The sequence below is a fragment of the Misgurnus anguillicaudatus genome, chromosome 21 (assembly GCF_027580225.2).
Source record: "Misgurnus anguillicaudatus chromosome 21, ASM2758022v2, whole genome shotgun sequence".
NCBI lineage: Eukaryota > Metazoa > Chordata > Actinopteri > Cypriniformes > Cobitidae > Misgurnus > Misgurnus anguillicaudatus.
The window spans coordinates 4,145,696-4,157,208 of NC_073357.2; the positions used below are offsets into that span (position 1 = coordinate 4,145,696).

The window sequence follows — 11,513 nt, forward strand, 5'->3', positions numbered from 1 at the left end:
TTTTCCTGTTTGGGACGAGTGGTTGTGCGAGCAAGTTTGGTGGTACAAAATAGGGCGTGGCGCTTTTCTGGGCGGATTTGGAGGAGGAGCTACGTTTTGTGGCGTGGTAGCACTTTTGGGAGTACTTCGACTCGGCGCAGTAACACCCTCCCTCTCCCATTATGAGAGGGAGAAGGGGAGCGGACTTTTCAGGCAGGTCGAAGTACTCCCAAAAGTGCTATTACGCCATAAAATATAGTTCCTCTTTTAAATCCGCTTAGAAAAGAGCTGTTTTATTTTGTACCACCAAACTTGCTCGTGCCAAACTGACTAATTTTTGTTATTAGAAAACAAAAAAATTTTTGAAATAGATGACTTACACTGAATATTGAAGAAAAAGCAGCCAATAAGAGCCCATATTATATATAAACTCCTTCTATAATCTTAAAAAGTCACCCTAAATTGAAAATTTAAGAAACTTCTTGAAAAAATGACACAGTTTTGCAGTTTCTAGGCAAAGGGTGACCTACACTTCAGATGATGAAATGTAATCATTGATTTATTTTGGATGCTTTTAGTCACCAAAACAAATTCTCACAGACACAGTTACATTTGTGCTATGTCGTAGTTTGGACATGTTTATTATTATTCTGTAATATGTGAAAAAATATAAATAATAAAAAAAAATTTAGGGATTGTCCTTGGTATTTGAAAAATCCTGGCTACGGCCTTGCTTATCAGCTCTCTGTTAAGGTTCAAAAGGGGCTATAAATGTCTACCCGAGATGCTTTCGGTGAAGTTTGACCCTACTATGAACAGAGGTTGATATCAATAGACTAAGAGTTTAAGAGGGAAATTTAGGTATGATATCATAATCCAACCTTGAATCAGATCCAAAGTCATGACACCCCAGCCAGACGTTACATAGCAGAGACTTCTCTGCTATTGGCCCTCATTTATCATTCTTGCGTAGAAACGCCATATATGTTGGCGTAAGATTATGCTTACACTCCTCTCACTGCCTGATTTATGAAGCTGTGCGTACCTCTGAAATTCAGGTGTACTCAATACCTGCCCTTCATAAATGCCACGGCTAAAAAAAAGATCGTCATTAAAATAACACGGCCATATAAATTCAAGTCTCTGCTTCGCCAACGCCCTCATTTTATGCCATGCATACACGGAAGACGGCAAAGAAGAGAAACCAGGGAAGTAGAAAGAAACAAAACATTTTATTTGGGAGTTTAAAGAGTGGGATTAAAGACACATTAATAATTGCATGACAATTTGTAATATTCTTCTTCTTCTTATGATTTGTATTTTTATTTACTGTTGCCTAGATCTAAATTCCATGTCTGCTTAATGTTTCGGTTAAGTTTTTTTAATAATATTTTAAAATGGTGTAGTAACTTCTGTAGTCTGTATTTACATACAGTTGTTTGTTAGCTATATCTTATATCCAGTTTGATATGGAGCTCCGGATATAATTGTAGCATCTGGCTGGATTGCAGAACCGGATCATGTCTGATACTTGGATTGCAGATTAGCTAGTAAATATGATATTATGTGTTAACCCCCATGACTGGCTAGTTTCTGGATTACTACATCAAAGAGACTATAGTCAGCCCCAACCAACGGGGGGAGGGAGATAAAGGGCCAAAACATGGCCTTTCTTTTTTTCTGTGAGTTTTAGGCCAAAAATGGACTATCAACCATCAACTACCAACTCACTTCTTAACCTTTCGGGACAACCATTCAAATGACTTGGACTCTCGGTTCGCACACAAACAACCCGGGTCTGTTCTTCCAGCAGGCTTCTTCAAGAACCCGCAAAGCCATCTTCTTCCATCTAAACCTAAGACTTTCAAACGCCTTCAACTGCACAGACAAGCAAGTATCCAAGAACAGGGGAGATATGTTTGTCCAGTTTTAGGGACTCATCCAAAAGGACCCCCAGATTTCGCACGTGGGGGTATCTGAAAGCTGAAAGGCTGCCCAGATCTACAGTGGAATCCTATGGGTGGTCAGTAGGATTAAAAACAATCACCTCTGTTTTATCTTCACTTAACGTTAAAAAGTTTTGGGCGAGCCAGATTTTAATCTCATCTAGACTTTAAAAGCGTTCTAAGAGCAGACGAGTAATTTTTCTTAATGGGAAGATAGATCTGTGTATCGTCTGCATAGAGATGGAAGCGTACCCCGTGCCTTCTCAAGATAGAGCCCAAAGGAAGCATGTACAAGGAGAAAAGTATTGGCGCTAGTTAGGGGTGGAACGGTACACACAAGTCCCGGTTCGGTTCGTACCTCGGTTCAGGCACCACGGTTCGATTCACTTTCGGTACAATGGAGGGAAAACCAGAACAAAAATGAAGAAGGCATTTTTTTAGTACCTAAAGGGATACTTCACCGATCCAGCACTCAGCCCTGCATCTGCAGAAACCCGGCAGCACCACCGAACGACCATGCTTCCCTCCCTCACTTCCCCCTGAGAGGAGAGATATCTGCATTCCGGCTCTGCAAAAAAGTCCTCCGATGATGCAATATGACGATTTTTGCATCATTGGAGGACTTTCCTGCAGAACCAAAATGCAGACACCTCTCCCCTCAGGGGGAAATGATGGAGGGAAACACGGTCACTCAGCAACACTGCCGGGTTTCTACAGATACAAAGCTGAATGCTAAATCGGTGAAGTATCCCTTTAAGATAATCTTAAAAACATAGGTGTCCTTATCAGTGTTATTTTGAGATGTCACGAATATGAACTGAAATGCATTTAACATACTATCTCGTATTTCAAAAATGTATACCACTTTAAGTAATCTTGTACTCATCTTTCATACAAATATGGGTTCAAATGTATTACAAGTGTTACCTAAATACATTTTAAAATTACATTTTGGCCTGATTTTATATTAATGTACTAAAGAAGAAAAAAATAGGCTTTTAGGATTAATTAATAGGTGTGTACAACTTCACGAGGCGCTGCAAGAAACGACAAGTGGATGACATCAGAGTAACGCGAGAGCGATTTGAAATCAGCCTCCTCCACAAGATTTCTCGAGGTGCTCTGACGCTGATGGCGCTGCGTAAAGTTGAGCACTTTAAAAAAGCAGCTCAACTCGACAGAACTGCGCCTCGTCCATTAATTCTATATTAGCAGGACAATTTATCTCCTACTTCTCAGCATGAGAAATACAAAGTCGTGTGAACTGACTGAAATGCGTTTGTGTCAAGGTAAATGCGTGAGACTTGAGAGCCCTGATTAGATGTATTTCCACTCACATACCTAACAACTGCTGAACAACGCAGACGGCAAGTCCTCGTCTTTTCCACCACTCTTGAGCCTGTACTCCTGTAACTGACTGGAAAACTGGAGTTTTGCCAAACTTGCGATCTTAAAGAGGCTGGCGGAGCGTCTAACTCTTGTGGAACACCACTTGCCATCCTCGCTATCGCTGCTCACTAACTGACTGGACCGACGTCGACCTTACAAAAAGCTGCAGAGTGCCAGAATGTAGACGGGCTCTGATAGAGCGCGCCGCATACATAGGCGGAGCTCGGCTGCATCGGCGCCAATCAGAGCTGCAGAGCTAAAGCGGGGCAACAGATTAGCTGTCCATAAAGAACCCGCGGATCTAACAGTAGTTCCGCATTACATTAATTATTTTGCACGCAAGTTTTTTTTATTTTCATACCGTGTATTCTCCGTTTAAATTCACGCACCGAACCGCGACCCGCGTACCGATTCGGTTCAAAACGAATACATGTACCGTTCCACCCCTAGCGCTAGTATCGACCCTTGAGGGAGGCCACAAAAGAGAGGAACAACGGAAGAGGAAAAGTCATCTAATTTTATAAAAAATGTCTATCAGTTAGAAATTACTAAAACCATTTGAGGACCATGCCTTTAAGTCCCACGTTGGATTCTAATCTAAGTAACAAAGTGGAGTGGTCCACAGTATCAAAGGCAGCAGAGAGATCTAGGAGGACCAAGACCACAAAGTCACCAGAGTCAGATGGTAAAAAGATGTCGTTTAAAACTCTAAGGAGGGTCGTTTCTGTGCTGTGAGCAGATTTAAGACCAGACTGGAAGGTTTCATGTATACCATTAAGATGTAGAAAGGACTGGAGTTGGTCAAGTACAATTTTTTTCTAAAATCTTTGAGATAAATGGTAAAACTGAAATTATTCTTTAAATAGTTGAAAGGAGATGTGTAGCTTGTCCTTTTTCCATTTACGCTCTGCCTTTCTGCAAGTTTGACGAGCCAGTCGAGTGTCGGAGTTTTGCCATGGAGCCGATGTAGCTTTGTGCTTAAAAGGCTTTAGTGGAGCAGTTATATTTAAAACATCCAGCTGGGCAGAGTTCAGTAGACTTAGATGTTGATCGGCATCTAGATCAGATAGCGATAAGTCCATGGATAGATGCGCATAGGAGTCCAGATAGCACTGATTAAAATTTCCCCCGAAATTAGATGAATAGGAACGAGAGAGTGGAAAAGCTTTCTTGGTTAAGGGAGAGGGTGGGAAGTGACAGGGAGAATAAAATCGGCTTATGAACCGAGAGCGGCAAGTCTGATATAACGATGATAGAAGCAGTAAGCCCATATGATAGTACAAGATCTAAATGTGTCTGTGAGCATGCGTAGGGACCGTTATCCATTGGACCAGATTGAACGAATCAATGAGATTGATAAACTCCTTAGATAGATGGTTAAACTGACAGCAAACATGGATGTTAAAATCACCAACTAATATAAAGCGGTCATATTTTATGGCAATATTGCCAATAAAATTAGTAAACTGCTGAATAAAGTCCATTGAGGAATGAGGAGGACGGTAAATTACCCCCAATAAGACCGGACTATTCCAGTCTAAACAGAGGAGCTGAAGCTGGAAAACATTTCAACAGTAATAGACCAACAATGCTCAGCGAAGCAGTTTTTTAGGATCGTTTGTAGTCCACCTCCTTTCCTATTCGGGCGAGGAGAGTTAAAAAAGGTGCAGTCAGCCGGGACCAAATCAGAAAAAGGAGTTAAGTCAATAACCTTAGTCCAGGATTCCGTAATAAACATAAAATCCAAGCTATGAGAGGTGAAGAAATCGTTCAGCAGGAAGGTCTTATACACCAATGATCGAGCATTAATAAGAGCCATTTTTGGTGGAGGAATCCCTGCCGAGGAGCACGATGATCTGCTCAGCAAGCGCAGGTTGCCGGGGGTCACTTCATTTTGTCGGCGATAGCGGGAGATCCGAGGAGAGCCAACCAAGACGCCATGGGGTGGAGACAGGGGGAGAACAGGTCGAAGCCACCTTCGTTGTTGGTGTTTTTTTACAGTGGGTCATTATATATCATATATTTTAGTTTGTCAGTGCATTTTTTTTTGTTAGAAATTTTTTTCTGCGCATTTCTGCACTAACTCAAAACTTGCGCACATGATCACCACCTCCAGAGTTGGCGTAGGATTTGAGTGTGCCGTACGCCAACGTCCATATTGATAAATCTCAAAGTCACCATGGTTTTGTGTGTATGCCAAGTGTACGCTGGAAATTTGGTGTATGCACTTTTGATAGATGAGGGCCATTGTGATCCTGAGGGTTGTCCCATAGACCATTGGGTATGGTCCATCATTCTAAGCCCCCAGGCCCCGAATTTCATTGTCCTCTTCAACCCCTCTACATGGTTTTGGAGTGACTTTCACTACCTTACCAGTCTCTGTGGCTCGTTGGGAACATTTGGCTCGGCCGTGTCAGGCGGCACCCATTTCAATGGCACTCTTTTCTCCCCTGTGGAAAGAGAGGTCCGGGCTGCCTTTCTTTGGATGAGCACAATATAGCCTGTCCACGGTCAACATGAAGTGCAGGTTTTTCAACCAGTACTTCATGATGGCTAAAAAGGGGGGTTGTGAACATTCCTTGTTTTTCATATTCTCAACAGAGCTCCTTTTGGCTAATGTTCAGCATGCTCTTACAGAAATACAAGTTTATTGTTTACTGTCTGTCTGAGGCTCGCCTCTGCATAAAAAACTTAGGTTCACAGCTGACCTCAGGGCTTTTTTGAAGTATGCCTTTTCCCAGTGAGCCTGATACATCTCTCCTGGTTATTCAGGGAGTGTCAAGAGAGGGTGGCTCTTTTTTGGTCCACCTGCTCATGGGGTTCATGGAGTTTACACTCCTGGCAACCATTTCTCCCTGGCCAAGTTCCCTTAAGGAAGGACCTTTCTGACTCTGCACCCTCAACCAGACCTCTGGAATTTATGTCCCTTGGGCGGGACGCAGAAAGGGAAGGCTATCTCCAATCAGGGACTCGCTCACAGGATCGTTGATGCCATCTCTTTGGCATATCATTCCCAGAATTTGCCCTGTGCACTGGGGGTACGGGCTTATTATATTAGGAGTGTAGTTTCCTCCTGGGCACTGCCTAATTGGTACCTCTCTTTCAGACATCTGCAGAGCTGCAGGTTGGGCTACTCCTTACACCTTCGCAAGATTTTACAATCTGAGGGTATAAACAGTGTCGTCCCAGGCAGTTTCTGGCACCCAACCAAGTCGATATCCATGGGCCTGGACTGTGCACTTATTAGTGGCACAAATCTTTCTCCCATTTTTCCCCCTTAGCAGTGAATGTGGAATTGTGCATAGAGCAGACCTTTTTTCTTTTAATCAGGCTCTTTCGATCCTGTTTTATATTTCCCCATTCAGTTTCCTTTTTGTAAACCTTGGGTCTTCCCTGGGTGGGTTATACCCTCGCCCTATGCCATGGTCCTTTTTTGTGGGGGGGGGTTAAAAAAAACATCTTTCATCTACTAACACAGAGACATCAACTAATGGATTTACTGGTTCAATTGCCATAGCCTTATTTTCGCCATGACTGTTTTCTGACTTGTCAGATTCACATACAGTTTGTTTTTCAACATAGGAGTTTTTGATTGCTTCAGCTTACTCTGTAATTATTCCGTTTTTAACAACATTTGTACTTTCTAAGCTATCAGGACTGTTATGTGCATTTTTTAAAACAGCAACTGACACTTTGCTCGGACCCCGCATTTTAGCGTCACATTCATTAACAACATTCTGTACTTCTGTGAAATTATCAGATACAACAAGTGATATGTTTGGGTCATTCATTTTTCTCGGACTGGCACAGATAAGATGTCCATTTTCGCCAAACTTAAAACACTTCATTGTGTGTGTTTGAGGCGTATATGATGGTGGAATCCTCATGGTGGAAGTTGAGAGTCAAATCGTGTTCATCAGTATTATCTTTTAAAACCATGTATACAAATCACCTGAAAGACACAACATGTTTCAAAATAGATGACTTGCTTCCAATTTGAATCATCTTAATTGGAGATATCAGTTTTCCGTACCTGGAAACATTCCGGCCAAATTGTCATTTTTGATAAACGGCAGCACGTTTGATAGCGTGACTCTCTTGAAGGGATTGAAAGCGGAAACACTGATGTAAAAATACCATCAAACTCAATAGTGCTCTCTACTACCAAGTTTGATAAGTCAATCTTCTTAAGAAAAATGACAATAGCACTACCCAGCTAGCAAAAATTGTGCGGGCCGAAAGCGGAACGATTAAGGCTGGAACACTTGGCCGATCCTCGGCATGAATCTAGGTCCGATTGCTCTGCGAGCGCTCGGTTTTAACGCGGCCCGAGCATTCGGTTATAACGTGGCCCGAACACACGTCTGAGCACTCGGTTTTAACACGGCCCTAGCACTCGGTTATAACATGGCCTGAACACACGGCTGAGCACTCGTTTTTAACGCGGCCCGATTGCAGAAACCCGAGTGAGATGACGTAAGCTCCCCTGAGTTTCATGCATTGTTTTATTCTGTTGAACACACATTCTTTCTCTGACACACACACACACACACGTTTTTTGGGGACATTCCATAGACGTAATGCATTTTATACCGTACAAACTGTATATTCCCTTTCCACTAACCCAAACCCAACCATCAAAGAAAACTTTCTGCTACCTTAGATTTTCAAGAAACATCATTCTGTTTGAAACTCTCAGACCGTAAAAAAACATGCATAGACAAATCCAAATTAAACCTTGCTGCTCGTAATGACACATTGATGTCCTCCAAAATGAAACGATCGTTTTGGGCGAGAAACCGAACAGTATTTATATATTTTTTACCTTGAATACAGTATACTATGCCTAGTCAAATGAGCCCGTGCACAGCACCTTCTTCTTTTGAGTTTTTATGGCGAGTTGCGAAGCAACTTCAAGTGGCATACCGCCACCTAATGTGCAGTATGCAACTATGAAGTTGCTTCGCAACCCGCCATTAAAACTCAAAAGAAGAAGGCGGTGTTGTATTCGGGGTAAAAATTATATAAATACAGTTCGGTTTGGAGTTACAAATCCACATTTGTGTTTAAGAAAAAAGTCACCTACATCTTTAGCCTCCATTAAAACCATCCTTGATTTAACATAAGCTGAGTCATTTCCAGAAGTGGTCTAGATCATACAGCCAAAGCTGGGTTACTTATGGTGAACATGAATCGACCCAGAGCTTACAACCGTAACAAAAATGCATGTGCCAGATCGAGCTGCGGGGCACAATCGGCCCGGTTAACACACGCCAATACAGCGGGGCAGCCGAGCTTGGGCTGATTAAACACACTATTCTACATTTACGGTAGTATCAATTTTCACTATGTTGCACCTTGTTTAAAACTCCAAACTTTCCACACCTGGAGCAGCCTTGCTCCCAGTACACCGACTGGGAGAGAAAAAAACTCACCTCATTTTACTATCTTTACCACAAAACACAATTTTAATTATGACAAAAATAAAAAGATAGATAAAGGAAGAAAAAAGTTTTCTAACACTTGTACCTCATAATGCAATCAAACGCTCATCGAGAGAGAGAGAGAGAGAGAGAGAGAGAGAGAGAGAGAGAGAGAGAGAGAGAGACATTGACCTGTATGAGATGAAGATGATCTTCACTGTGTGTGATCTTCTCCAGCTCCCTGTCTCTCCACTTCAGCTCAGTGATCTCCTGCTTCAGATTTTTAATGAGATCTTCATCCTGTTTCTCTTCTGCTTTCTGTTCCTCCTCCATCATCTCCAGCAGCTCAGTCTGACATCTCTCAATAGATCTGATCAGATCACTGAAGAGCTCAACACTCGCTGCTTTCTCCTGCTCTCTGCTTCTCTGAGAAATCAGTTTTTCTTTTCAATTCATCACCTTTATTTATAAGACAAATCAAAACATTATCATCCATCAAATATTTCACATCTTCAACTCACTTTTCTGAGTTCTGCTGAGTGTTTGATGTCTTGAATCTTCTTGATTCTCTTCTGGATCATCTGCTGAATGTCTGTCTGTGTCTTCATCAGTTGAGTCTATAGACAGACACATTTGATCATCTTCTGACAAAAGATCATGTTGTTTGAATATGTATAACAGATGAATAAAGCATGTATTAATGTTGTTATGAACTCGTACCTTCTTCTCTTTACTCTCCTCCTCTAGAGGAACAGTGTTGTGATTCTTGTGATCTCCATCAGTACAAAACACACAAACACATGTCTGATCATCTCTACAGAAGAGCTCCAGAGGTCTCTCATGTTTCTCACATATATAGTCCTTTATATTCTCCACAGGATCCAGCAGTTTGTGTTTCTTTAAACTCATTTTCTCATGAAGGTCCAAGTGAGTTTCACAGTAAGATGTCTGACACATCAGGAAGGACTTCTGGGCTTTTCTTTCTTCACAGATGTCACAGAGGACTTCAGATCTTCTCCGACTGATCTTCTTAGACTTGACTTGACTTGATTTTTCTTTAAAGATCAGCGTGACCTCTCTAAGTGCTGTGTTGATCTTAAGCTCTGGTCTTTTACTAAATGTTTCTTTACAGTATGGACAGCTGTATATCTGACTGATGTCCCAGCACTGTTTCAGACAGATCCTGCAGAAGTTGTGTCCACATGGAGTGCTGACTGGATCACTGAACACATCCAGACACACACAACACCGAAGCTCTTCAGTCAGAGAAACACTGGAGGATGACATAGCTGAGAAATCATCAACATTTATCACTTACAGTACATGTTTGTTTGTTTGTTTGTTTATTTATTTATTAATGGTTACCCCTTTGAGATGCAACATCTCATCTTCAAGATGTAAGGAACAGTTAATGACGGACCATTGAATTATTCGAAAATAATGCACACCCAAGTAGGTAATGCGGCACAACGCAAATAATTCAAAGGGCTAGAGTCAGTTATTTCGCCTATACCCTGGTAACCACAGACATTGCTCTGGTGGTTATTTTAAGACGCTTGACAGGTTAGGTGTGCATTATACAGAAAAATTATCACCACCCCTGGAACATTTCTCAACCAATTAGAATAAAGCATTCAACAGGCCCATGGTATAAATGACTTAAATCAATGATAAGATTTCACATAATAAATGTGCTTTGGGTTGTTTACTTACATGGAGGTTTACTTAATATCCTTCTACAGATCTGTCTTAGTTCTGTTGATGTTGGTGAAGATTCTGCCATTGCTCTTCAGAATTCTTTTCAGGAAACATTTATAACCCAAATCACATTTTACAGTTTTTCTGTTTTTCATTCTGTCTTCAGTTCACATACTGTACTTCCTGGTTCAATATAAGCCATATGACTCAAAGACAGCACTAAACTTTAATTTAAAATTAAACAAATGTTACAGACCACATTTATTAAAAATACCATAATTTTACTGTAGATTAAAATAGTTATTTGTCTAATGTGTTCTAGTTAGACATAAACCCTACTGAACCAGAACACTAACATTAGAAACTTGTTCAGAGATATTTCTAATATATTTCCATCATGTTACCTTTGAATCAGTATCAGATGTGTTCATGTACAGCTATACAAGTCTCAAATTCCTTCTTTGTTAAAGAGAAAAAGAGTTTAAAGGTTTCCAGATTGTAAATTGTCAGTTAGTTTCACTTTCACTTAAAGCCTTCACTTACCCGTGGTGATGTCATAGCTCCTCCCATGTTTTTGTGCTGATGTCACATTAGCTTTTCCTACATGTGTTTGGTTTGTGTAAGTTTATATACAAATCTAATGTACATTATATAAACATTTGAATATTTAAAGATTGATAAATGTATTCCTTTGAAGGTAGATGAGTCATAAGTAATCAAATCAAAACCAGAAATAAGATAAAGTAGATGAATATTACATTTAAAAACAGACACTGACCAGTTAGTAAAAACTGGAGTAATCACTTAAAATAATAACAGAATTCTGCATTAAAGAAAACTGTGCAAAGATATGTCACGAATTAGATTATTTAGTTGCGTTTACTAATAGAAAATATAACCAAAAGTGTCTCTACTTTTGGTTAAGGTGATACACTTGGATGAGATGCGTTCACATGTAATACAGTGTGTTCAGCTGCACACAATCAGAGATGGGCATAAATCCATGGAAATGTATTTCAAATACAAATACAAAATACTGTGTCGAAAAATGGATTTAAATACAAATACAAAATACTGT

The 11,513-nt window shown here is 40.7% G+C and overlaps 1 protein-coding gene across 3 annotated transcripts in view; it reads right to left on the reverse strand.

Annotated features, from left to right (window-relative positions):
• LOC129418477 (E3 ubiquitin-protein ligase TRIM39-like) overlaps nucleotides 1-11,068 on the reverse strand; it is a 124,689-nt gene extending 113,621 nt beyond the window's left edge. The window contains exons 1-5 of one of the 3 annotated variants that reach the window (XM_073859977.1): nucleotides 10,840-10,986; nucleotides 10,451-10,534; nucleotides 9,458-10,026; nucleotides 9,259-9,354; nucleotides 8,930-9,163 (exon numbers count right to left, since the gene is read on the reverse strand). In XM_073859977.1, the coding sequence (XP_073716078.1) occupies nucleotides 8,930-9,163; nucleotides 9,259-9,354; nucleotides 9,458-10,026; nucleotides 10,451-10,520 (969 nt within the window). In that variant the 5' untranslated portion in view covers nucleotides 10,521-10,534; nucleotides 10,840-10,986. Of the gene's footprint in view, nucleotides 1-8,929; nucleotides 9,164-9,258; nucleotides 9,355-9,457; nucleotides 10,027-10,450; nucleotides 10,619-10,839 lie in introns of all 3 variants that reach the window. The other 2 variants (XM_073859976.1, XM_073859978.1) reach the window with 2 other exon arrangements.
• Nucleotides 11,069-11,513: the final 445 nt, after the last annotated feature.